This window comes from Erpetoichthys calabaricus, chromosome 2, assembly GCF_900747795.2.
Source record: "Erpetoichthys calabaricus chromosome 2, fErpCal1.3, whole genome shotgun sequence".
Lineage (NCBI taxonomy): Eukaryota > Metazoa > Chordata > Cladistia > Polypteriformes > Polypteridae > Erpetoichthys > Erpetoichthys calabaricus.
This window is the reverse complement of record NC_041395.2, coordinates 84,848,829-84,873,909: the sequence shown is the minus strand read 5'-3', so window position 1 is coordinate 84,873,909 and position 25,081 is coordinate 84,848,829. Positions and strand designations below refer to the sequence as shown.

The window sequence follows — 25,081 nt, the reverse complement described above, 5'->3', positions numbered from 1 at the left end:
AGTTCTATCAGGCAACCCGCTCTTGACTGGCAGAAAAAGGGGCAAAAACGACTGCACTATAAAGTCAGCATGCATTTGTTAAATTAGACATGCCCAGCAATTTTAGTCATTTAAACTGACATGATCTGGTGAAAAGATAAGCAACTGTAGTTGGCAAGTCTGACTTTCCCTTTGACTAAAAGTCGCATAATGTGACATCGGTTCAGGACTCCTTTAGACAAAGCAAGCCACCCTAACAGAAAAACCAAGAATGTTACAATCAAAATATTTGAATTCAATTTGTGTATAAAACATTTCTTCATAAAGTAAAAAATGACATTGGTAGGCATGCACAATTTAGGGAATAAAAGGTCTAATGAGATAAGCAATTTAATAAAAGCTTCTCTGATGAAGGCAGTGATTGGTGAGAAAATCCGCATCTCCTGCAGCAGTCTAGAAAAAGATTTGGTCAAATATTGAATTTTATGTGCAGTCACTGAAACATATTTTTAAGGAAAAAAGCAAACTGGTCTACCTGGTCAGCAAGTTGCAAGTCAGGGAAAAAGGGTATGTTCTTGGCCCACTCCACTGCACTGAAGAGAAGGCGAGCAGCAAGCTCACAGATGTTTTCAATGCCCATCAGGTTGTTGGTCTGCATGCACTGACTGCCATAGCGGGAGGTTGGGTATGGTTCAGCCCGGAGCAGCAGGGAGATGAAACCGGACAGGTAGGACTGGCTGTTGTAGGGGTCATTTCCATTGCTCAGATACTGTCCAGGGCTGCTTTGGGAGTTGGACATCCGGCCGCGTTGCACAGCTATGACAAAAAGAACAAGGTGCACAGTAAGAAAAGTTTATGATATCAAAATGTTGATGACATCTCATTTATGTAAAGACTACAAAAGTGACTTCTGTTCATTATCACCAGAGCACTGTCTTACATTTCTGTTTTACACCAAATACATTTAAACTCCTAAATCTTAAGATGAATTACGATGATTTTTTACTTTAATTAGAAAGAAAGAACAACTTGAACTGTAAATAAATTCATTTACCTGCTCTCAAGTTTGTCAAGTAAAGCATGGCATTGTAGGTCGCTTTTGGAAAGGCCAGTAAGCATGAATTTTACGAACAAGAAGAGGGACAGATGCATTTGTTTCCAGTTTCCAATTGAGATGTTTAAATCACACACAAAAAAAAAGAAAAAAAAAAAGCTTAAGGTCTGGGAGCCCATGGATCAAAAATGTCCAAATAAATAAATAATAAACAAAGTGGGTGACACTGTACTGTGCCACACTCTATCTAATGTGCCAGGCTCCATAAACTGGAGCAATGACGCTATGCATGAGCGGTTCATTACTTCTGCGCAGTCTCCATTTGTAAGAGATACCTTCCAACCTTTCCAAACAGCAGCTTTACTTAAATCCTTATTTTTGCCTTCATAACAGAAAACAAGAATGGATGCAGAGAATTCTGCAAAATTAAATTAACCTCACTTAGAGCTTTCGTAAACAATGCAGCACCTTTCACACTGGCTCTTGGGCTTTACGAGTTGAATCATCGTTTCCCTTGTAGTCTTGCAGTGACTCTGCTTACAGTAGACAAGAACCAGGCCATTAATGAGTAATGAGGAAAAGCCATTAAGGTTGTTGCTACCTGCCGCTTCTTCCTTGCATTTACAAATGGAGCAGATGTAAAGACAGCACATCACAATGATGCACAGTGGCAATCTACTGAGCTGAGCTCTCCTCTATTTTTATATCTCTTCTCGGAAATCCCCAAGTGGCAGCTGAGAGAGACACATCTAGCCTATGATTTGGCTTCTAAGCTCCCACAGTGAGAACAGGTATTTATTTTTTAATTTTCCTTTTTTGCTAAGTGTGCCATGAAGTCATCATTAGGAATGAGCCTTAATCTCCTGCTATTTGCAGAATAAAGGGAGCTTACTGGTTTTTATTCCCAGAGCTTGTACCTCTAGCTGCTCAGCTTATTCATGGAAGCACAGAAAACAAAAATGCACTGCAGCTTCAAGATAACACGACCACACTCTAGGCAATATGTCAAATAATTCCTTTATTTTATAAACATTTTCACAGTGTTTTAATACTAAATTATTTTTTACAAGGTGAAACAGACTTGGATGCTAAAATGGGCAGATGTGGTTACTGAAGTGGGCAGCCTTAGCCACTGGACCATACTGCCTGATATGCACTACTACATTCAAATTTCCTTAGAAATTTAGGTAAATCTCTCATTTAGTTACAAGTTTGATTTCTTTTTTCTTAATTTCAATATTAAGTTCAACATGGCACAATTGGGCCTTCTCCCATATTTCAAAAATATGCAGGTATGTAGTGGATTTCTTTTAAATAAATACCTTGATATCTCTCTGCAAAAGGTTCTATATCTACAGTCATATGAAAAAATAATTATACCCCAAGGAAATGGTTAACTTTTTGACATATTTGAACAGGCAAACAGTAGATCTTCATGCAAACAGTGCCTACAAATAAAGGTGATATACTTGAACAAATGACACCTAAAATTGACTTGGTGTATTCATTCTCGCAGTCTAAATTAACAAAAATGTAATTTGTCATGACGAAAAAGTAAGTACTCCCCTACATCTACCACCACTTCAAATCCATAAAATTAGAATCACGCTTTCCAAATTAGATGCCAATGATTTGTCCCTCCTTAGTGAGTATGCTGGTGGGAGATTAATTATTTAAGCTATGGATGTCCACAGTCTGGTGTTTTCTTTGCTACTGACGTGTTGGTGTCATCATGCCAAGATCAAGAGAGCTCTCTAAGGCCCTCAGAAAGAAGGCCGTGGATGATTGTGAGTCTGGCAAGGGATTTAAAAAGATCATCAAATTATTTAAAATCTATCATTCTACTGTAAAGAAAAATCATCTACTGTGGTGTAGATTTCAAACGACTGTTAACTTGTATGAGATTGGCCAGTCGAGCAAATTCACCCCAGCATCTGATACTAAAAGAAATATTCAAAAGACTCAAAACTTCATAGAGGGATCTGCAGATACCTCTTACAAATGTTTGCATCAAAGTGCATACATCCACAGTCAGAAAGAGATTGCACAAATTTGACCTGTATGCAAGGTGTGCTAAGAAAAATCCTTTGCTCTCCACAAAGAACATTAGAGTAAGACTACAGTCTGCAATTAAATACACAGTATATGCAAAGACCAGGGGCCTCATGTATAAACGGTGCGTACGCACAAAAATGTTGCATTAGAACATTTCCACGCTCAAATCGCAAATCGCACTTGGCGTAAAGCCACGCACATTTCCACGGTAGCTCATACCCTGTCGTACGCAAGTTCTCCGCTCGGTTTTACAGACTGACGGCACCCAGCGTCAAAGCAGTGCTACTGTTCCTGTGTGGTTATCCTTTCTTTTTCAGATCCACATCCCTGACGTGGCTTTATAAATACACTGAAATTAACCACATATTGTTTATTAGTTTAATGCATCTGATTGTAATTAACCTGTAACAATATAATGGTCCACAGAATGGTCAAACTATTCCAAATACCATAACTGCTTTAGCATTATTACTCTCACTGCACCTTCTTCTTCTTCTTTTAGCTGCTCCTGTTAGGTGTTGCCACATCGGATCATCTTTTTCCATATTACTCTCACTGCACCACTCGGAGTATTTATATCACTGTATCTGAGTGTGAATAACAGCTGTACAGCAGCTTATCGGAAAGAGAATTATCGGTATACAGCATCAAGCACATGATGCCTCAGCTATTTGAACTGCTCTCATCCAAAAAACGCTTCAGAGTCTTTCCTGTACTGACCTCATGGTTCACAAACAGTTTCATCCCAAGAACTCTAAACGCACTCAATCAGTCCATCAAGTGCTCCTTGTAGAACTGCTGGTACTTATAAGTACAATCACCTCATTGTAAACTTGCGATAGTTATAATATTGCACAACCTGAGCCAATTTATAAAGCACATATTTACATATGATAACGATATCATTTTTAAGATGAAATGCAGCAAAATATATTTATTATATTATAAAGATAAAATTTAACTACACAGTGGCGCAGCGCTAGCGAGGAGCTGGAGCTTCGTTCACGGTTTGTTCCTGCCTCGCGCTGTATTCTTGCTGTGGCTGGCGCGACACTGGAAGGATAGATGGATAGAATAATTAAACATTACGAAGCTATTTCAATGTCCCTTAAAAGGTTTGAAGAATCAGCGTTCTAAGCTTACAGATGGCTTAACGTCTATTACAGAGCTGATTGTGTGGCGATTGGGTATTTGGAGAAAGAAAAGTAAGGATAGGAATTGGAGGTTAGTACATTTGAAAGAGACAGTACTTCTGTAATAAAGTATTTCATCGAAGGTCGCGCATGGTGCAGCAAGCATCTTGCATGAGACATGAACAATCACTGCGCCACCGTGTTCCCATGTTTAATAACATGCTTTGACTCCTATCATCATGAAAATTATATCACGTATACTTCTCAGTATTTTAATTATTCAGAGAGCTGTAATATTACGAATGTAATGGATTCTGTGTCCTGTCGGAGGAAGAGAAAGCCCAGAACCACGTAGTGATTCACACACATAGAGCACATAGAAGATAAAATACAAAACAAAGCATTTAACGTGCAACTTTAGTTACGATTGGACTTGAGAAACTAGTAAATTAAACAATTTTAAGATTAAGTTTATGTTATGATATTCTACTTTAATGACAAAATAAACTACGTGATTAAAGTGGAAAATTCAAGATTAAAGTTGACATTTCGTGCTTTTTTCACACTGTGTGCCTTTTTTCTCTCTGTACCCTAATAAGCTTTCATATGACACTCTGACGGTGGGCTATGGCTCGCCTTTTCACGCCGACTTTGATATGTGACAACTTCTTTTTTATTTCAGGCACTGTGCGACTTTGTGAACTTGAGCCTTCAAGTTTCTCCGACACACTATGTCACTCGATCAACTTCCTTTTGATTGTTTATACCACTGTTTAAACCAACAAATAGTAAGTTTTTCCTTGCCTCCACTTGGTATTCACTGAAATTCTTCTATTTTCCCTCGTACTTTCGCCATTGTCTTTTCACAGAAGGCTTAGCTTAAGGGCTATTTATATTGATTTGCATATTCAAAGAGGCGTAATTCCGGGAGGAGTTGGGACAAGGCAGCGGCCGCATGCACGTGCGTTAATTTTCACACTGACCGGGATTTATGTAGCAGAAGAACATGGAAGCTGGCGAATGCACAGATTTATGCATCTGGATTTTTTTGTGCGTAAGCACATTTCCACTTTTGTGCTTACGTCATGTTATAGTGCGAATTCTACGTACAGTGTTATGCATTAGGCCCCAGGCTTTTTGGACCATGTGCTCCAGACAAATGAGTCAAAGAGCATTTTAGGAGAAGAATCTCATACCAACTGGAAGAAATGTTATGGTTTGGGTTTGCTTTGCTGCCTTAAGGCCTGGGCAGCTTGCAATCATCAAGTCAACTATGAATTCTGTATCACATTGAAGTTACTGATGAGAATGTGAGGCCATTTGTTCGAAAGCTGAAGATGAACCAGAAATGGATCTTTTAACATGATGATGACCCAAAGCACACTAGAACACTAGAAAATTCACCATGGAATGGCTCAAACAGAAGAGATGGAGAGTTATAGACTGGCCTGGCCCTCATTTGAATCACATTGAAAAGTTGTAGAGGGAATTTGAAACAGACAGAACATGCAAGAAAACCCACACACATCTTGCAACTGAAGGAATTATGCATGGACCAGTGGTCACAAATTTCACCAAGTTGATGTCAAGAGACATATAACATATAAATACATTATATATATATATGTTTATTTTAATGCAATAGATCTATTTGAGAGAGGCAAGTGAGGTTTTGGTTCATCCTGAGCCACTGTTACTGGACACAGACATTCCTAAGCTTACAGGTATATAGACATATGGTAGATAAGAAACTATAGCTAAAGAGCAGTTAGTCATCCTATTGACTGTGAAAAAGAAAGAAATGTAAGATAAAAACCTCATCACATGGTCTAAATCTTCACCATGTTTCAGACAAGGCTGGCAGTGGTCCTTTGTTCTATAATAAGCAACATATACAGTATATCAGTATACATATGCATAAGGGTTTTATAGAAAAATATATACAAAATGCATAAAAAATCATTTCCTTCCACAGTAGGTTAGGTTGATTGTCATCTTTAGTTTTCCCTGGTATGAGTCTTAAAGCAGAAATGAAACTGAGTGGTTCCTGCGATTAACTGGCTTACAGTATCATATTTTTTCTGCATCTCCCTCAGCTCTTCATCTCTCTGTAATTCTGTAATATAAAAAGTAAGCCAGAAAATGAATGGATGGAACATTTCAAATTATATGTTTTGCATGTGTTTTGTCAAAATTCTCAGAGAGTGTTAACATTTGGGATTTGTACTGTAGGCAAAGGGCTAGCACTTGTTGAAGTTTGTTTATTTCTAAGGTTTATGTCATGCTGCAGCAGCCAATAGCAAACAGCAGATGAACTGCACTGCACATTGGCATATTCACTTTAAGTAGTGACTGGTTAAGCCACAACAGGGTGACACATAAGCACATGACTGGTTTCTTCACAAATGCATCATATCATAAACATACCTAACAATTCTGAAAACCAACTGAAAACTGACTTTGCCTCTAGAAACGGCACTGCTCCTTAATGCCAGTCCCACCACCACTGGACCAATCTCTTTCAAAAAAGAAAAGAGGAGGTGAATATTGGTCAGTTAGCTAGCACCAGCAGCACTGGATTCTTTGCTAGTTGCAGCAGCGCCAAAGAAGCCACCAGCAGGAGAAACATTAAGTCACTGCTGGCAGGCTGGCAGCCCTGCTTTTCCAAAAGAATGTTTCCAAGATGAAAACTTTCCCCATTTGTTTCAACCACAGCAACTTTGATAAATGGAAGTGGCTACACTACACTGTACAGATGGATTGTGTTTTTTGTTTTGCATGCCTTCAGGCTGTGCAGACAAAAAAGGCTATAGATCAACGTGGATGGCTGGACAGAGGATTTTGCTACTGGTGCAGGGGCACTTTAATTTAGTTGGCACAACATATTGCCAATTTACAACTGCTGGGTTAGAGCAAACACCAATAAGAGATGTGGTTTTGTCAAATTCTTTGCCCTTCTAATGGAACTCCTCCACTTAAATATGTTATCAGAGATGTGTCTATATAAGTCCTGACTATGAAACTAGTGAGGAGGAAAACCACTAAGCTGAACTGCCAAGTACAAGTGGCAAGAAAGTCTGCGTAGGGCCCCATCACTTTCTTCTGTCCCACTAATATTTTAATCTATTATCAAAAACTGAACAAAATACAATATCTAAATAAATGATATGCAAAATGATGTAATTCATAATTTGAAGAATAATAATTATTTTAAAAATATCAATCCATCCATTTTTTAAGCTCACATAATTAAATGATAGGGTTATAGAGATTAACACCTACCTTAGAATACTGGACATAAACCAAGAACCAACAGAGTATCTGGTGCCAGTCTGCAGTTCATACTCCGTCATACAGCCAGAGTTACACAAACCATACTAATGGAAGGGAGTAAAGGAGGTTCTGAAAAGAATGAGGAATAGGAAGGCAACAGAACCAGATGAATTACCAGTGGTAGTGTGGAAGACTTTAGGAGAAGAGGAGTAGATGTGTTGTTGGACCTAATGCAGAATATCTATAAACAGGGGAAAATACCAGAAGAGTGTAGGAACGGTGTGGTTGTACCCATTTAAAAGGATAAAGGAGATCATAAGGATTGTGGAAACTACAAAGTGATAAAGCTGATGTTACACATGCTAAAATCTGGGGAAGGGATACAGAGAGAAGACACAGAGAGGAGACAACCACAGAGCAGAAGCAGTTTGGTTTTATTCTGGAGCAGTCATTGCATTAAGACAGCTCATAAAGAAGCATCAAGAAAAACAAAGTCTTGCATATGATGTTTATTGATTTGTAGAAGGCTTATGATAGAGTGCAACATCAAGAGGTCTGGAGGTACATGAGAAAGAAAGGAATAGCTGAGAAATATGTGAAGATTTTTCAGGATATGTTACCAGAGTGGTGCAGAGGTAGCGCTGCTGCCTCGCAGTTAGGGGACCCAGGTTCACTTCCCGGGTCCTCACTGTGTGGAGTTTGCATGTTCTCCCCGTGTCTGTATGGGTTTCCTCCGGGAGCTCCGGTTTCCTCCCACAGTCCAAAGACAATCAGGTTAGGTGGATTGGCGATTCTAAATTGGCCCTAGTGTGTGCTTGGTGTGTTTGTGTGTGTCCTGTGGTGGGTTGGCACCCTGTCTGGGATTGGTTCCTGCCTTGTGCCCTGTGTTGGCTGGGATTGGCTCCAGCAGATCCCCGTGACCCTGTGTTCGGATTCAGCGGGTTGAAAAATGGATGGATGGATGAATGTTACCAGAGAGTAATGACCTGGGTTAGGAGCAGGGTTGGGATAACAGAAAAGATCCCAGTTAGAGTAGGTCTACACCAGGGATCTTCTTTAAGTTCTTACCTCTTTGATCAGGCTATGGCTGTATTGACTCTTAGGTTAAATGATTAATGATGTTGTGTTGTGTAGCACCAGAATGAAGGAAGTGGAGAAGAGCAAGTGATGAGGGGAGACAATGAATATGTGAGAAAAAGAGTGATGGGAATGGACATACAGGAAAAGAGAGGTGCAGAGGTGGATTGATAAAGTTAAACAATAAGATTTGAAGGAAAAGGTTGTGCCTGGGGAGGAGGTGAAGGACTTTATGGAGATGGTTGATCAGGCATATCAACCCCACATAGAAGTGGGAAGAGAAGACGAAGAAGAAGTTGTAGTTATTACGTTGAAAATGTTATTTATTGCAAATTACTAATATCCTAGAATAAACGGGTCATACACCTGAACCTGCATTTGTATGTAATCCCATATAAAACATAATGAATGAGATCACAGATTCTATGTCTTAATTTTTCTTCACCTGAGTAGAGCTCTGAGAGAACTGCAGCTTGTCATAATTTCCCTACAGATTACAAATAAGATTACTTACTAAAATGAAACTGTATTCTTTTAACCTGGGTTACTCATCTCAGACCTTGAAGGCTAGAATAGACATCATCTTAATGTCAGCCTAATTTACAGTATGTCTCTTAATTAACATTCTGTTATACAATCTTCTTGATTGCAGTCTTTCCATGGTTTTCTTTTAAGTTATTTACTCTTCTTATACTGTACAGTACACTATCCACTTACTCTGCTTTAGTGCAGCATAGGCGATAAAATCAGGACATTTTCCAATGACAAAATATCTGCTTTTCAAGAAACAACAATGTAATATTTTAAGAAAGCAATAATATTCTGAAACTTGTGACCTTAAATTGGATTAAGCATGTTTGAGAATATTATGTTTTAGTTGTTTGAGGCAATATTGTCTAACTGGCTGGACTACTTCAGAGAAATCACATCAAACAGCAAAAAAGAAGGAGGCAGTTAGAGAAACTAAAAAAACTGGAAAAGGGATTTAAATACAGACTCTCTTTATAAAGCAGAATACAGTCAGACATCATCTGAAAACACTGCTCACTTCAAAATACCAGCTGTGGTATAGATGGGCTCCATTCATTTGAGTGGTTCATGATACAGACAGATTAAGCTGATCTGCTAAACATGTTTGTTACGTGATAAAAACAATTCCAAATTGCTTTCCAATTTAACAGAAAGGAACACAATGCAGCAGATGATAACTCCTCAAAGTCTCTTACAGTCCTAAAAGTGAAACGTTTGCTGTCTGTCTTGCATAACAAGATGTGAGAGTAGGCTTTCGCTTGCGTAGTAATAAACCTGATATGGAGAGTACCTTGTGAGAAAACCTGCATATCCTCGCGTTACCTCAGGGTTTGTGAAAAGATGCACTCTGTCGAATCTGTACAGTTCCCCACGGAATCTGGCACCCTACTATAGTAGAAAAATGCCAAAGAGTTATCCAGAGTATGTTTTAGAGGCTGAGTGACAAAGCAATGAGAAAGTATTGCTTAAATTCAATTTACAAAAATTTTAAAAAGGTATTATACAATTTTTCAGTGTATTCCATCCTACATAAACAAGAAAACAAAAAATCATCATACACGCAGAAGAACCAGTGTCAGTTATTTTTCAAGCCTCACTTGGGTACCTCAGTACACTCATCCTACGAGGCCCTTGTGAAAATCCTAATTCCTGCTTTCATTGTATGTGTTGTGCAATGAACGCTGCACTTAGCGCATAGGCCTATTTACAGCTTGCTACATAACACTACACCAGTCAAGTTTTGCTCCTGCAGTATTCTGATAATGCTTGAAATTTAACATAACACGATACAACACTTAACAAATATGTGTGGTGTCTAATGAGGAGACACATGATGAACATCAAATGCCTTAAAATTCATTTAGATGTGCTACCTAAGACTACACTGTTGTAACTAAATTTTTAAGAAGTGTGCTGATAAAATTAACTGGCAACTGTACATAGGACTGGTATGTCTGATTGTGTCTTGTGACAAAAGAGTACCCTGCCCAGAGATGGTAGGATAGGCTCTGGATGTTCGTGACATTAATGATGAATTAAGTGGATACTAAAATGGATGAATGGATATTTTAAATATGTGTATGACCATAACATATTAGACCTAATTAGATTGCACTTCTCCATCCAAATAAATAAATAAATGCACAAAAAATAGCAACAAGTAGACAACCAGAGATTAATAAAATGGTTAGAAATGTCACAGGCTGAAGTGGTTCTAGGGCCTCCATTCCTTTCCTTTAACATATGGGCTGGTTCTCAAATATCATATAGGACTGTAGTCTGGATTTTCAGATAGATCATGCTGTGGGTGGTATTTTACTAGTGATGCCACCATGTATAATAAAAAGTCAGAAAGTAAAAAAAAATGAAAAACAAGAACCACAATATCACCAGGTTCAAAAGGGTCTGCTACACCTTTCCCTCGGCTAACAAAGTATGTCTTTTTAAAAAATCTGTGTGGTTTTATATTCAATCCTTTGGGAAGGATCAATAGTCTGATACAACAAAAAAATACATATCGTGCAATTATCATCATTCAAAATTGACTTTCAGAAGTTATACAGTTAATATATAACATCTTATTTTGTCTTGTGGACCAAATATGAAAGACATTAATACAAAAGGTAGCCAAACTGCTCCCCAAATAATTGTTCTGAATTCACATATAGGTAATAAAAGAGAAAGGGGAAGTTTACTTTAACAAATGAAGCAATGAGTGACTCCCTGGATAACATTTGAACTGTGCTTCCTTGAGTAGAATACTTGGAAATTCCTGATTTGATTTTATTAATGCTGGTGGTTTATTAAATCACATAAGGCAGGGGTTCTCAACTCACTACGGCTCTTCTACATTCAATCTTTGAGAGAAACACCTTATATTGCACCTAGGTTCTCCACAGAACACTTCACTCCAGAAATGAAAAGTCATTCACACACATTTAATACACCCAATAACCATGTATCTATCCATTTATATACTAAATCCACTTAAACACAACACTGTGTTGCCCAGAGGGCGAGATTACCCAACACATACTGGATGGGCACCAGTCCATCAAGGGGCACAATCACATTTGGAAAATTTAGAAACTAACTAACAACTAACCTAACACACACAGAATGAGCATCAAAAGAAAAAATGTCAACTCTGCACAGTTAGGGATTGGGCTGATATTCAGACCCAGTATACAAGTGTTGTGAGGGGCAGTTGTGTTAACAAGTGCACCACCATGCTCTCCTACCATCAAACATCACCACCTTAATGGATGTAATATGCATGCAATAAGCACCCATTCATACCATCCTGGAATGTGCAGCTACGTCTTATCCAAGTATGTTACTTTATTTGTTTTACAGGTTACAACTAAGCACACCAGGTAGACAAATGTAAAGTTGATTTTGTTGTTGTATTATTTACAGACAATTTAGTGGCATACTGTTCAAAATAAAACACACCGTATTTCCTAGCATACACTGATGTGTGTTATCTTCCAACATCAAGTTAATTAATATTAACTTGGAAGTTGCTAAGCCTAAAAAGATGGTGAAAAGGGGGACGTAGAAAGACAAATGTGTCAGTCCTAAATTCTTCACAGATTTGATTTCATTTTCATTAAACATAAAAATAAAAAAAAAATAAATGTCTTTGCTCGGCATAAACCTCAGCCACACATCTCTGATGGGCAGCAGTACAGTATGTGTGAAAGCTTGATTAAACCCGCCTGCTCTGCAATATGTTTTCAGATTAAGACTGCCAGCAGCAACAGGCAGGCATGTTTAAACTCTTTCTAATAGGAAATATTAACAGAACTGACAGATACCAAAAGGTTGCACAGAGGCCTCTGAAAAGTGCCACAATTAAAGCATCCCTAGCGGGTAGGAGAAATCACAAGGGGCAGATCAAGCTGAAATAACTTGATTGGAAATCAGGGAAGAGAAAAGTCTTGCTTGATTAACCATTTTAGCCCCAGCAGATGTGCTGCAAGAAGAAAAAAGAATTATGTTGGACCCCGAAGATAGGATGCTAGATTTGGCATGCTGTTTGATTACTCATGTTTTCAAATCACTGCATAAATTGAAAGCAATTTGTCAGCTCAATAATTAACATCTTACTCATCTGATACATGTGCTCAAAGACCAACACTGCTATTTTTGTTGATTTTATTTTATTTTTCTAATTTTGAGTTAGTGTTGAATTGCAAAATTTCAGCAATTAAGTGTGGCCAGTTGTTAGCATGTAACATATTCTAAAAAAGAAGACATGCTGTAAAATAAGAGAAAAAGACTGCCTGTCTTGTCCATTTCAGTAAGGCACAATGACCATAAGGCAGGAACCACAGACACGTCACCAGCTGACATACATCCTGTACACTAACCGGTCAAATTATACAAAACCAAACAAAAATACAACTCAAAGTGGCAGAAATCTGGACCTAACAATTCTATAATGCAACACATTTGAATGGAACAACAAAGTGACTTGCTTGCCAAAGCGTTCATGAAACTCTGACCTACTTGTACTAGATAGAGAGATTTAAGGCCAACTGGATAGCTGAGGAAAGTAACACTGACCAATCAGTCTATATTTTTTAGAAGCACGTTTAATAGAATACACCACCAGAAAGTGAATAATGAGATGTTAACATTTCCAAACCCACTTCATTCATATGTGGGGCCTATTGTGGAAGTACTGGGTGCAAGCTAGACATCAGTTCGTATGAGGGCTCACTGACACATTCAAATACACATGTTTTTGGGATTTCAAAGAAGAACAGATGTACCCGGAGAAAATATCAGGCAGATGTGGAAAGAACTGACAAACCCCACACACTGACTAGAGGTTGGGATTTGAATGCATGATGCTGGTTCCATAAGTAAACTGACAGAACTTGAGAAATTGTGATTATAGTACAGATATAAAAACACACCGTCTATAAAATGGACAATACAACTCTGCTCACATATGCTTCAAAATGACAGACTTAAAGGGAAGCCCAGGCTTTCACATTATAACAAAGGGATGATTTGTGTTGCGGCGGAGGAGGAACCCTTGTTTGCCTTTTTCTTTCTTAACCCTTCACCTCTCTTTTTCTCTTATTCTCTCCTCTCGTCATGCTTCCCTATTTCAACTTCTTCCTGCATTACCACTTGTGCCGTTTATTTCCTTACGCTGCTTGGTTTTTCTTAATTTTTATTATATATTCTTTACTATAACATTAATTAAAATAAGCAGATGCATGGCATACAATTCTGAAGAAATTCATTTACAGACTGGGTGACCTGATAAATTAAAATTTCATTCCTTCATTTTCTGACCCTGCTTTATCCAATAAAGTGCTGCAGGGAGCCATAACCCATTTCCCAGCAACATTTTTTTTTGTGATCAAATTTTTATTAACAAAGTATAAATCATAAACAATTGTAACAGTTCACAGAAAGGTACATTATAATATATATTCAAGCAACATTAAACCCTTGGCTTAAACCAAACATGGATGGGACACCAGGGTGGATATCCACACTCATTCACTCCAGGCCAGTTTGGAGTTGTCAGTAAACTTAAAAAACAAATCTTTGGGATATGGGAGGACACAGAGAATTTTGAAATAGTAAAGGGGGAGAAATGGCTGGCTTCTGTTCACCGTGTGCCTAGTTAAAACAAATCTGAACTTTGACAGAGATTCTTAAAGAGTGAACGTGGTTTGGCTGTGACTTGCATTAATAGCCACCTCATGACTCTAATTTTTGATATACCCCCTATTTGCTCATCAAGTTTTACAAAACTTTTGATTCACATCCATTCAGTTTATTCAAGTTATTTTTGTATAGTGCTCTTCACCGAGCTCTAACAAATTCCCAAGTAAAAGCAAACTTTACAAAGAACAAATTACGTAATGAATACACAAAGACACAGATTTGTTTAAACAGACAAGAAAACAAAGTAGTTGAAACTGATTAGCACAAATGAAGCCCCACACTATCTGTCCATTAATTTATCCATTAGTAGTGGTTGACGTGGCTCCCTATTCTCGACGTAAGGCACTTTCAGTAGTGAAAATGAAAAGAATGTAAATGTAAAGAATTATTATTATTGCTGAACTATGGCCAGGTGACAATAGAGGACTGGAAAACAATAACTCCAGTTAGTAGCACCGCTGAAGAAAATAGACATGGAGAGTTGGGGGCTTGGGTCAATAGCCAATAATAACAGACAAAGTCAAACACAAAGTCAGACCCAGTCACAGTCCTGAAGACCATGGCCAACTGGCAGCCCATCCACTCCTGGGCATTCCACAATAGAGTCTGTGCTGGGCATCTAATCTGATGACAGAATCTTTCCATCTATTGACTCCAGTGCACCAAGTAGCTCAGATATCTTTCCATTGGCAGGAAAACAAGTGCTTTGCTTCTCCCTGGAAACTATATTTTTATATTATAAGTCAAAGTCTTCATAATGTATTTTTTTGCATACTGTATAGGCAAGTTAGAAAGCATTGTGCTTGTCTCTCCTTTTCAAATCTACATCTACCCAAAATATCACTGGTTACTGATGCACATCTACAGCTGTTTCGGAAACTCAAGAGGGTGCTGTAAGAACTAAATAGAAACTTCAGGGTCTACTTTAACATTAGAATTGTAGAACAGTTTTGACGAGAACAGGTCATTCAGCTCCATAAAGTTAATTTTTCGTATTTACCCAAATTCTCCAAAATGACATCACATCATGAAAGACCCTAAAGGCCTACTGTATACCATAATACTTGGTAACTTTTTCCACATGTCTATACACATTTCTGTGAAGAAAAACTTTACATAACATTTACAAAATTTATCCTTAACAAGTATCCATCTGTGTCACAATTCATTTAAAAAAAACAACCGGGATCCAAGATGAATATAATTCCTCATACACAGAATGTAAAGAGTACCAGTTCTATATAATGAATACAATTGTAAATGTAAATATTAGGAAGACAATAAAGAAGTCACAACAGGTCATTACTGAGGGACAATATCCAGTTACATCTACAACTGGTCCTTAAAAAAAACCTTATTTATTATTCACCTCATAAACTAGTTATAATTTTCAGATCCAAATGCCTGGGCTCATCTTTTTCCAGGTATTCTGTTTTTTTTTTTTTTTTTACATATATCCCTATAAATGTACAAATTAGGTTGATTTGAATGTCTAATTTGGTTCTGTGAGAATAATGGCATGTGCGGTACGTAGGCGAGCATGGAAGAGAGACTGGTTCTGAGGTTTGATTCCAATTTTTTATTTCATGCTGATGAAATAGCTTCCATCTCTACACTGCTCTATGTTAGACTAAACACATTAAGAAAAATAATTTCTGAGATATAGTAATGCATTAATTATTTGTTCATCATTACTCACCCCAGATTCAGATAAAGATGATGGAGCAGTATAAATCAGTTGCACATACTGTATCACCGTGACAGTGTCTGTTTAATCCACTAATGACAGAAACTTCACTAATTTTTCACTAATAGAAAGTGAACCTTCACTGGATATTTGCATATAAAAAGCACCTAGTGAGAGGTGTCAGCAGCTTTTTACATGACAATGAAGTTCCTACCGTTTGATCATATTTTAAGAAAATATCCTGATTTACCATAGCTTTTGGAAATACTTACATGCTGCCTTACAACTGACCAATTTAATATTTCTAAAGAAAAAATGATATAATTATTACACTGAAGCTAAAGCATTAGCTGAGAACAGATATCCTTTATATGAAGACAGAGTACTGTGAAAACTAACAAGTTTTGTAGGCTTTTCATGACAGATTGTTCTTCTCCCTGAGTATACGAGGACACATACACTATAATACAACTATACATCAATACAACTTTTATCTGCTGTAGTTGAGAAAGCGTGACATTCAGATATATTGCAGAGTGCCTCTCTAAAAAAGGTGGACAAAGCTAGCAGATCTTAACTAGCAAATCCCCTTGTTACGGATCTAGCTGCAGTTCTTATACATGGTACATTTATACCAGTTTGTTTTTTGTTTTTTTTTAAGTGTTAACATTAAACATAAACCGAAGAGAGTAGTCACACATATGGCACAGAAGCACATGTTTTCAAATGATTTTGCATGTAAAGTTTATTATACCAACTTTAATAAAAGTGCCCAGAAAGGTGTGAAATGGAAAAGACAGGAAACAGTTTAATGGTGGCCGCTGCACCTGGCATGACTTCTAGGAACTGAGAGAAAAAAACAGTTCTTATACAAGATTTTGAAGTTGAATCTTGAAGTGAATCTCACAATGAATAAAACAGCAAAATTAGAGGACAATATTATGGAATATCATATTTTATAAAATTATACACAACTATACAAAAAGTAATGTTCTTAAATTATCATTCAATATTATTAACCATTGTGATTTGGAATGAAATACAAAGAAACTTATTTATAAGAGTAGAGGAGAGGTTTTATACTTTCCTAAATTTAAAATAATTAACATTTTAAAAAAGAGTCACATGTAACTACCCCAATCAGCAACACTTTGGATCCTTAAGTCTTCCAGATTCAAGTTACAGTAGAAGGTCACATTAACTTTTTTCACTTTACACAACTTGCACATGTGTGAGTTAATAGTAGTAGTTAAGTCAAATTTGAGGATACAAAGTGGGATGAAAGCTAATAAAATACAGGTGGTACTTCTGAAATGAGCACAAGGGGCTGAAAAAATGATTAACAAAGAAGAAACTGACTTAATTGAAAGGCAGAAAGAAAATAAAAACATTTATAATGAATAATTTATTCACAGAATCTAAACATACTCATTCATTTTCAGAATACTGTGTCATGTGGGTATGGGGGCTTAAGGTTATCCCAACAGCATGGGGTGCAAGAAGTAGAAACCAGCATAGACAGGGCACACTCACTCAAAATGGGCATTTTAACGGCAGCTTTGGGACAAGCGACCAAACTGGAGTTCTCAGAGAAAATCCACGTAACACAAGCAGAGCATGTAAAGTCCACATGGTAACCTGCCAGGGGAATGAACTTTGGACTTTGGAGCTGTTAGCCAGCAGCACATTATGAGTGAGTGAGTGAGTAGGAAAGGGGGAATCTTGAACAATAGACTGGGAATACATGTAGATGCCCCACTACTGGACAAGGCACCGCAAGTCATCTATCAAGTTAAAGCACAAGTTTCAATATTGAACAATGAAATTACTTCACAAATCACTATTAATAAATCATGCATATGTACAACTACAGAAAACAATTCTTAATATGCATTCTGAACCTATATATATCCGGATTCCTTTCTATATCAGACTTGAAATAAACAATTCTATTTATTAAAAATATAATCTTCTGATTCTTGTTAACAATTAATTTTACTTTATTCACCTTGATTTACTTCATCATTTCAGATGTTTATAGAGTCCTCAAAGATTGCTTCAAGTGTGTTCACTATGAACTACTCAACCTACGTCCCTACAAAATCCCAACAATCGACATTAATGATCAGTCCAAAATGGTCAATCTATGGACTTAATGGATAAAACAAGAAAATGACAAAACCAAATATAATCAAGTGTTCTATAGATTGAGACAAAAAGCAATTCTCTTTGCATGTGTGCAGAATAAAAAACTATCAACACTCTTTTCTGATAAACATTACCTGGCTAGCTGTGGTTGCTATTTTAAGATGAAGCCTTTTTAAAGGTTATTCCATGCACATTCCTCCATCCATTTTCAAGCCCACTTCATGGCTGCAGGAGTCAGAGCCTTTCCAGGCTGCATTATACACAAGACAGGATACCAGCCCAATGCAGGGCACACACCCCTACTCTCAATTTAGAGTCACCCAGCTGTCTATCATGCCAGTCTGTGGGAGATTTTTTAAAGCCAGGACACTTTAATCATGAAGCAGCAGCGCTAACCACTGCAGCATCTGACTGTCCTGCAGTACAGGGTTCTATATTGATTAGAAATGCTTTGTTTAAAACTACAAAGAAAACTAAAAAAAAACTACAAACAATTAACCTTACAACAAATGTGTTAATTTCAAATCTAGAACACATGATTTTGCATATAGATTATGTAATATGTTCTTTGGAATCACAGAATGTTCATGCACTGTGGAGCACCAAATAACCAGAGACGCATTAAAAATATGCATTAAGTACAAATCAAAATTGCAAATAAATCCAAAACTGTATAGTCATTTAATGCTATTTTATACAATGTCACTCTTAAATAGTTACGCTGGAGATTTAAACTATTGTTTAAAGACTTTAAAATAAGATAAAAGAACACAATTTCATTACATTAATAGCATGTTAAGTACAGTTTGCTTCTCATACAGTAATCAGGACGTTATTCTCCAGTGATGGAAATATTAGTAAAAACATGGGAACATGTTTTAATCACAGAAATGCTTCCTAAACAACATACAGTCTTTGCTTTCTGATGTTGTGATAAAATTAATATGGGAATATACTCTTAAGATATTTTCTTTAAATAATTTTACTGTTTCTTCCCTGAATAACTAGAGCTATCAAATACTGAATAGAAGTGTTCCCAACTTTTGAAAATATCATTTATTACTTGGCCTAATTAATTATTCAAAATGTGCAACAGCTACAGATAATGTCAATCTGCATTTTAAAATGGAGGATGGCATGGTGGTGTGGGTGTTAGCACTGCTGCCTCATAGATTCATTGTCCAGTCCTCTTCCATATGGAGGTTACATGTTCTCTCCCTATTAGCAGTTTTTTTTTCCTCCAGGTACCTCGGTTTTCCTACTTCATCCCCAAAAATGTGTTTGTCGAGTGAACTGATGATTCCAAATTGTCCCTTTGTGCGTGTCAACATGAAGTGTGAGTGAGTAGGCTCTGTGAATGACTGGCTCCCTGTCTAGGGCTGTTTCCTTCCTTATGGCCAGTGTTACCAGGAGAGACTTTGCCCCCCTATGACCCTGAATTGGTTCCAGCTGCTTTGAGATTCTGTTTTGTTTTTTGTTTTTTTTCTGTGATACATTCCACTTCCGGGTCTGTTTTTTAATTATACCACAAGAAAAAAAAATATTAATTTTCATTTAATCATCTAATAAACGTATTATTATGTCAGATTGATTGGCAATTCTAAATCGCCCCCCTTTGTAGTCCAGAGTTGGTTGGTGATCCAAGGATAGACTGGTTTCCTATGGCCCTTCCCAATTGGGATAAGTAGGTTTGAGACTGTTGTATTATACACTTATTTAATTGACAATCCACCTTTCATTAATACAAAACTCTCTCATAATTAATGTTGTGGGGATTTTCTGTTTAAAATTACAAAATCACTCATTAATGTTATAAACATTAGTAATGTTGAATACTATTAATGTTAATGCTGAATAATGTTCGATACTGTAAGTAGATAAAAAAGTAAAACCTGCACAATTTGATTTATTAACAAATATAAACCAAAAGTAGAATACCATAATCAAAGGATTAATTTTCAGATTAACCTGGATTTGAAACTGGGATCATTTCACAATCACATGAAGCAGTATTGGCATTACAACATCTAGTCTGTAAAGAAAGTGTTTCTGTAGATTGAATGTCTTTTTTTTCTCTAGCTAGCAATGCTGAAAAACATCAAAATACAATAAAGAGTAAAAGCAATTTATTCACAACAAAATAAAATGTGGAAATGATTCTGTTCACTTTACATGTGAGTAATAAACACGGCTCCAATTTCCACGGACAAAAATGAATAAAAGTGTCAATTAATTTATTCTTCTTCAATTAATTTGATCAGTGGAAATTCTGCTTTCTTTAATGGACATAAATCGCACCCGTCGCGTTGCGACCACTACGGATTGTTAATGCTCTATTTTTCGAAATGTACAGGTTACTTCTGATCAGGAGTTTAGAGTAAACATCATTTTCAAAAGCAACAGTGAAAACACTTAACAAGTGCGGAAAAATCTCAGCCTTTAATGACAAAAATTGCGTGCTAAAATCTCGCCCCCGCCTATATGATCTTGTACTTCAAGTGGTAAATAAAACGGTGTAAAGAATGTTAATCTACCTTGTCATTGTAAATCCTCTTAGAAAAAGCCGCCGTCCTATAAATAATAATAATAAATGATGAAGATGATAATTACCATCTTCATCATCCTACTCTCTCACCATGCACCCAAAAGGCGTCGACTTAATAGCTTTATAAATAACGTAAATACAGTTTGGGGGGAAATCTGCACTTATGCTTAAAGTTTGAAAACTCATAACTGCCCCCCTCATTATCTGTCGACAAGGTGGTGCAGTAGTTGGCTCTCTAATCGTGAATGCGGCCTTTAAAAGCCCCGTATTTCTTAGAGCACTCGAGTTTCGCTGAGGCGTTAACAGGAGACTCCGCACTCGTACGCAGTGATTAAGTCTGACTGACCATCGATGCACTGGTGTCCAGTTCTGGGCTCATAAATGCCTTGCGCACAGTGCTGTCTTTCTTGCACTTTTAAGCGTTAATTCACACAAAATGTGTTTGATTCACGTAAAGATGTTGGGTGTTGCAATGAATGGAACGTGAAAAGTTATAATCCTGGGTGGACATTGCGTGAATGCATGTAATAGTTCTTCAAAAAATGATATACAGTATTAGCACACCAACGTTTTAATGCAACATATTGTACGAATTTTTTGAAAGCCTCACTCTTAAAAATTATGGTTCTTTACTGGGCTGAATGGTTCCTCATAGAACCAGTTCTTGACAAATAACCATTTAATTCTGGGAAGGGGTTTCTGTATATTAAATGTGCTCTTTGGGATTTCAGAAGTTTCTTAATATAAGGACAAAACAGAAATCTTTAATTTGTAGTGGGCCAGCTAGCGAAGTACCAGAAATCAAGAAACACGAAGCCCCAAAAATAATAATCCCATTTGAATTATACGAATTAGTATCGTCTATGAATGATTATTTATGAACCCTGTAATGGATGTAAAGGTTCTTTCTTTCTAACGGCTTCGTATGGATGGTTCTTTTGGAAACCAAAAATAGTTCTTCTGTGGCTTCGCTCTGAAGAACCACTTTGTCACCTTTATTAAGAGTGTACTTTGGTGGCGGTCGAATACATTCCAGTAAATTTCTTTAACTTTTCTCTGATTGATTTTTTTAAATATGTGCAAACTGTGAAAACTAGTAAAAAAAATCTTAAAGCCTATGGATATTTTGCACTTGTAGTATTTGTCATGACTTTAAATTCTTTAACGCTACGTTAAATGGCTTAATTACATAACAATATCAGAGTAGAAAACAAAACGATTCCTCACATGTGGGCTTCGTTTTAACCATTTCATTATTAATGTCCTGTTTTCACTGACCTATATTTTCCATTATAGTTATAAATCCTCAATGTGTGCGAGGAGATTAAAATAAGGAGACGCAGCGTTAAACCTCCAGCGCTGCGTTATGGACAGAAACCAAGAGCTTTGCGGGCCCCAAAAAGGTGTCAAATAAATATTAATGGTATCAATGACTGTGCAGATAATTCGCCTCCATGACTGCCGTACCCTGTATATCCCTCTCATTGTAGATACTGGCTATTATGTTAATTTCTCTCAGTCTCCGATGAAATAAAACATTGCCTCTTTTTTGAATAGTTGCATAGCCTCTTTTTAACTGCCTGAAAGATGCCCTTTGTTCTGAAGGAATGCAAAATACGAGAAAAAAATGCTGCCAACAGTTTAAAAGAGTTCATCAGCACAATACGTGGCTCTTTGCGACACTGATGTAGTGTTCTCCCCGGGCATTCCGACGGTCAAGGCCGCAGCACATCAAGCCACAGCACGCAAGCGCACGTCCACCAATATTCTCAACACACATTTTCCGCTGCTTTCAGTTTGTCTGGAACCAGCACGATGTATCCAATTAAACTAACCCGCGTCTTTGGGATGAGTAAGAAAACGGGACAGACACTTGGGAAGCGTACAAACAGACAGTGGCCCCAACCTCGCGCTGAGCACTGCTCCACAGTACAGCCCAACCGCTTAGCCACATATTCATCATAAATGTCAGGCTTCAGCTCAGTCTTCTGCATATGTCAGCTCAAACTCAGTTTATGTCAATAATTTATTCAGCGTTTTGATTTGGTCAGGATTTTTGGAAAAAGCTGGATTGTGCATTAAGGTTGTTGGACAAACAGCAGGTGGCGCTGCTTTGTTAGCTGTCGGTATCAAACAAACGTTCCGCTAATAATGACTCCCGGTGGCCTACAGGTGTTGGTTTCGCTCGTTCCAATCGTTTCATAACTATCACTTGGAGAATCTCAGGGTACGTGAGGCTTTACGGTACATTAGAAGAAAGAAAATGCCGTGACTAAGCATCACTTTTTTTCGGAATTTAGTACTGCATAAACCCCTAGTGTACAGGTGCTGTATATGTAAAGTGAACATTCTACACTACCTTACAATAACCCTTACTTTCAATTCAAACGCAGACTGTTTTTTTTTGACAAGCATTACTTTAGGAACTGAGACATCCACTTTTTCAACTTAATTCTGCAAGGTATTTTCTTGAGAAAAGTTACAGGATCCCATACAGTAAAATGAAAACGTTCCCATGATTTGTCAAAGGTGAATTAACATCTTTTGAATGCATCATAACTTGCCCATCATGATCCACACTTGATTTCAAAGGCTCCTCACTATAAGGTCATAGCTATCATTAAAGAAATATAAGCACTGAAGAACAGCAAGTGTTTTAACAATTTTTGTCAACCTGACTGTGGCTCTGCCTCCCTCAGAGCCAAATCACCAGTGATACTGTTATGGGGTTAAAGTAATCCTTAAACTTTTACATATTTAAAAGGTGTTGCCATATAAACACTTAAAAATGTTAATTTAACACTGGTGATTTTACACTGTTGTAATTTAATGTACTCCGTGCTTTTTCCCCCCTTATTAAGCTAAACTGTACTGGTTTTGTTTTTTCACGCGTATTGTGATGGTGTTTTCTGAAAAGATCGTTATATAAAAATAAAGATTAACTCATTGACAAATGATTTTAAATGTATACTTTCAAAGTTTATTTATTTATTTGTTGTAATAGTAGTAGTACAGTAGTATTTCTACCTTTACTGATCCTGTTCCGAAAGTAATAGTATGATAGGACGTGGTCTCCTTTAAATGATCGTATTAGAAACTCGCTAACATTTAAAGCACAAATACATCTGTTACCAATATGAATAAGTACAATACTAGGAACAACATTAGTTTTTAGATTTCTAAACAAAATTCAGCATTACTTTTGGAATATGTTCTTTTATTAGTAAATAAAAAATAAACTTATGAATGTACAGGAAATGATTTGGTGTGTCTCATGTATTTAAATAAAACTGGTTAAAAGAAGAGTACAAGTTAGACATATAAGGTGTTTTAAAATTGAACGTTAAATAATGACTATTTTGGCATACAACATCTTTAAAGAAAGTCTTCAACCATAACTTTGTCCTGGCTTTGGAAGCATATACAAATCCAAAAGGATTTATATTTTATTCTGCTATGGCCATGTAGCATTTCTCCTTTAGCAAGTGTATTAGTATGGTCTTTTACTGCTTTTAAAACATTTTTTGAAAATATAAAGCCGTAAATGTTCTATCTATCTATCTATCTATCTATCTATCTATCTATCTATCTATCTATCTATCTATCTATCAAAAAGTTTTTTTAGTTGAAATAAAATGTACGTATATTTGCTCTGTGGGGCCCTTTGGGTTGAGTGGTTTAACTTTACAAGTTACAGAAAACAAAACAATATTTCTCCAATGTTTACTGCTCATTTAAGGAAAATACTACTGTATGGAACATAATGTTCTATAATCCGCTTAATCCAATACAGGGTTGCTGGAGAGATGGGGTGGTGGGGGTGCAGAATCCAATAGCAAACAGCCATTAACTGGGCGCCAGTCTATCGCAGGACCCCTTCTCTCACACACACACTCACGCGCACACACAGGGGCCAGTGTGTGATTCCCAATCTACCTAACCAGTGAGTCCCTGAATATTAATAATAATATGGCGTACCCAGAGGAATACTCAAGTTAACTCAGAACGCGCAAACTCCGCAAACTAACGTCCGGGCACAGGATTAAGACGCAAGGCGAGAAAGCAAATCATATAAGCAGATAACAAAAAAGAGACTTTCTGCTCCTGTATTATATCACACAGTGTGGTCTGTTTTGTGTTATTCATTATCTTTATCGGTAAAATTATACTTAAATGATGTCCAAAAATGTAACTAGCAAGCAGTGTCGCTGTGAATGAAGCACGCTACATGTTTGAGAGTTCATTCTTGATTGATATTCTACACGACAGCTAAACACAGAGGTGGAGCGACGTCGCTCCAAATCTGTCAGTGATTTTTGTGTAGATACAGGAGTTCACAGCACCGTTTATAATTTTATTCAACGGTCTGGCGGTAATTTAGGTCATCTTCTGAATATAACTCT

General features: G+C 37.1%; 2 protein-coding genes across 3 annotated transcripts in view; both read right to left on the bottom strand.

Annotated features, from left to right (window-relative positions):
- sv2a (synaptic vesicle glycoprotein 2A) overlaps nt 1–25,081 on the bottom strand; it is an 885,655-nt gene that overhangs the window by 484,290 nt on the left and 376,284 nt on the right. The gene's annotated exons all lie outside the window — the stretch shown is intronic.
- nr2f5 (nuclear receptor subfamily 2, group F, member 5) overlaps nt 1–25,081 on the bottom strand; it is a 47,254-nt gene that overhangs the window by 20,041 nt on the left and 2,132 nt on the right. Inside the window, exons 1-2 of one of the 2 annotated variants that reach the window (XM_028794016.1) lie at nt 1,034–1,176; nt 515–795 (exon numbers count right to left, since the gene is read on the bottom strand). In XM_028794016.1, the coding sequence (XP_028649849.1) occupies nt 515–795; nt 1,034–1,061 (309 nt within the window). In that variant the 5' untranslated portion in view covers nt 1,062–1,176. Of the gene's footprint in view, nt 1–514; nt 796–1,033; nt 1,177–25,081 lie in introns of those variants that run through there. The other variant, XM_028794015.2, reaches the window with a different exon arrangement.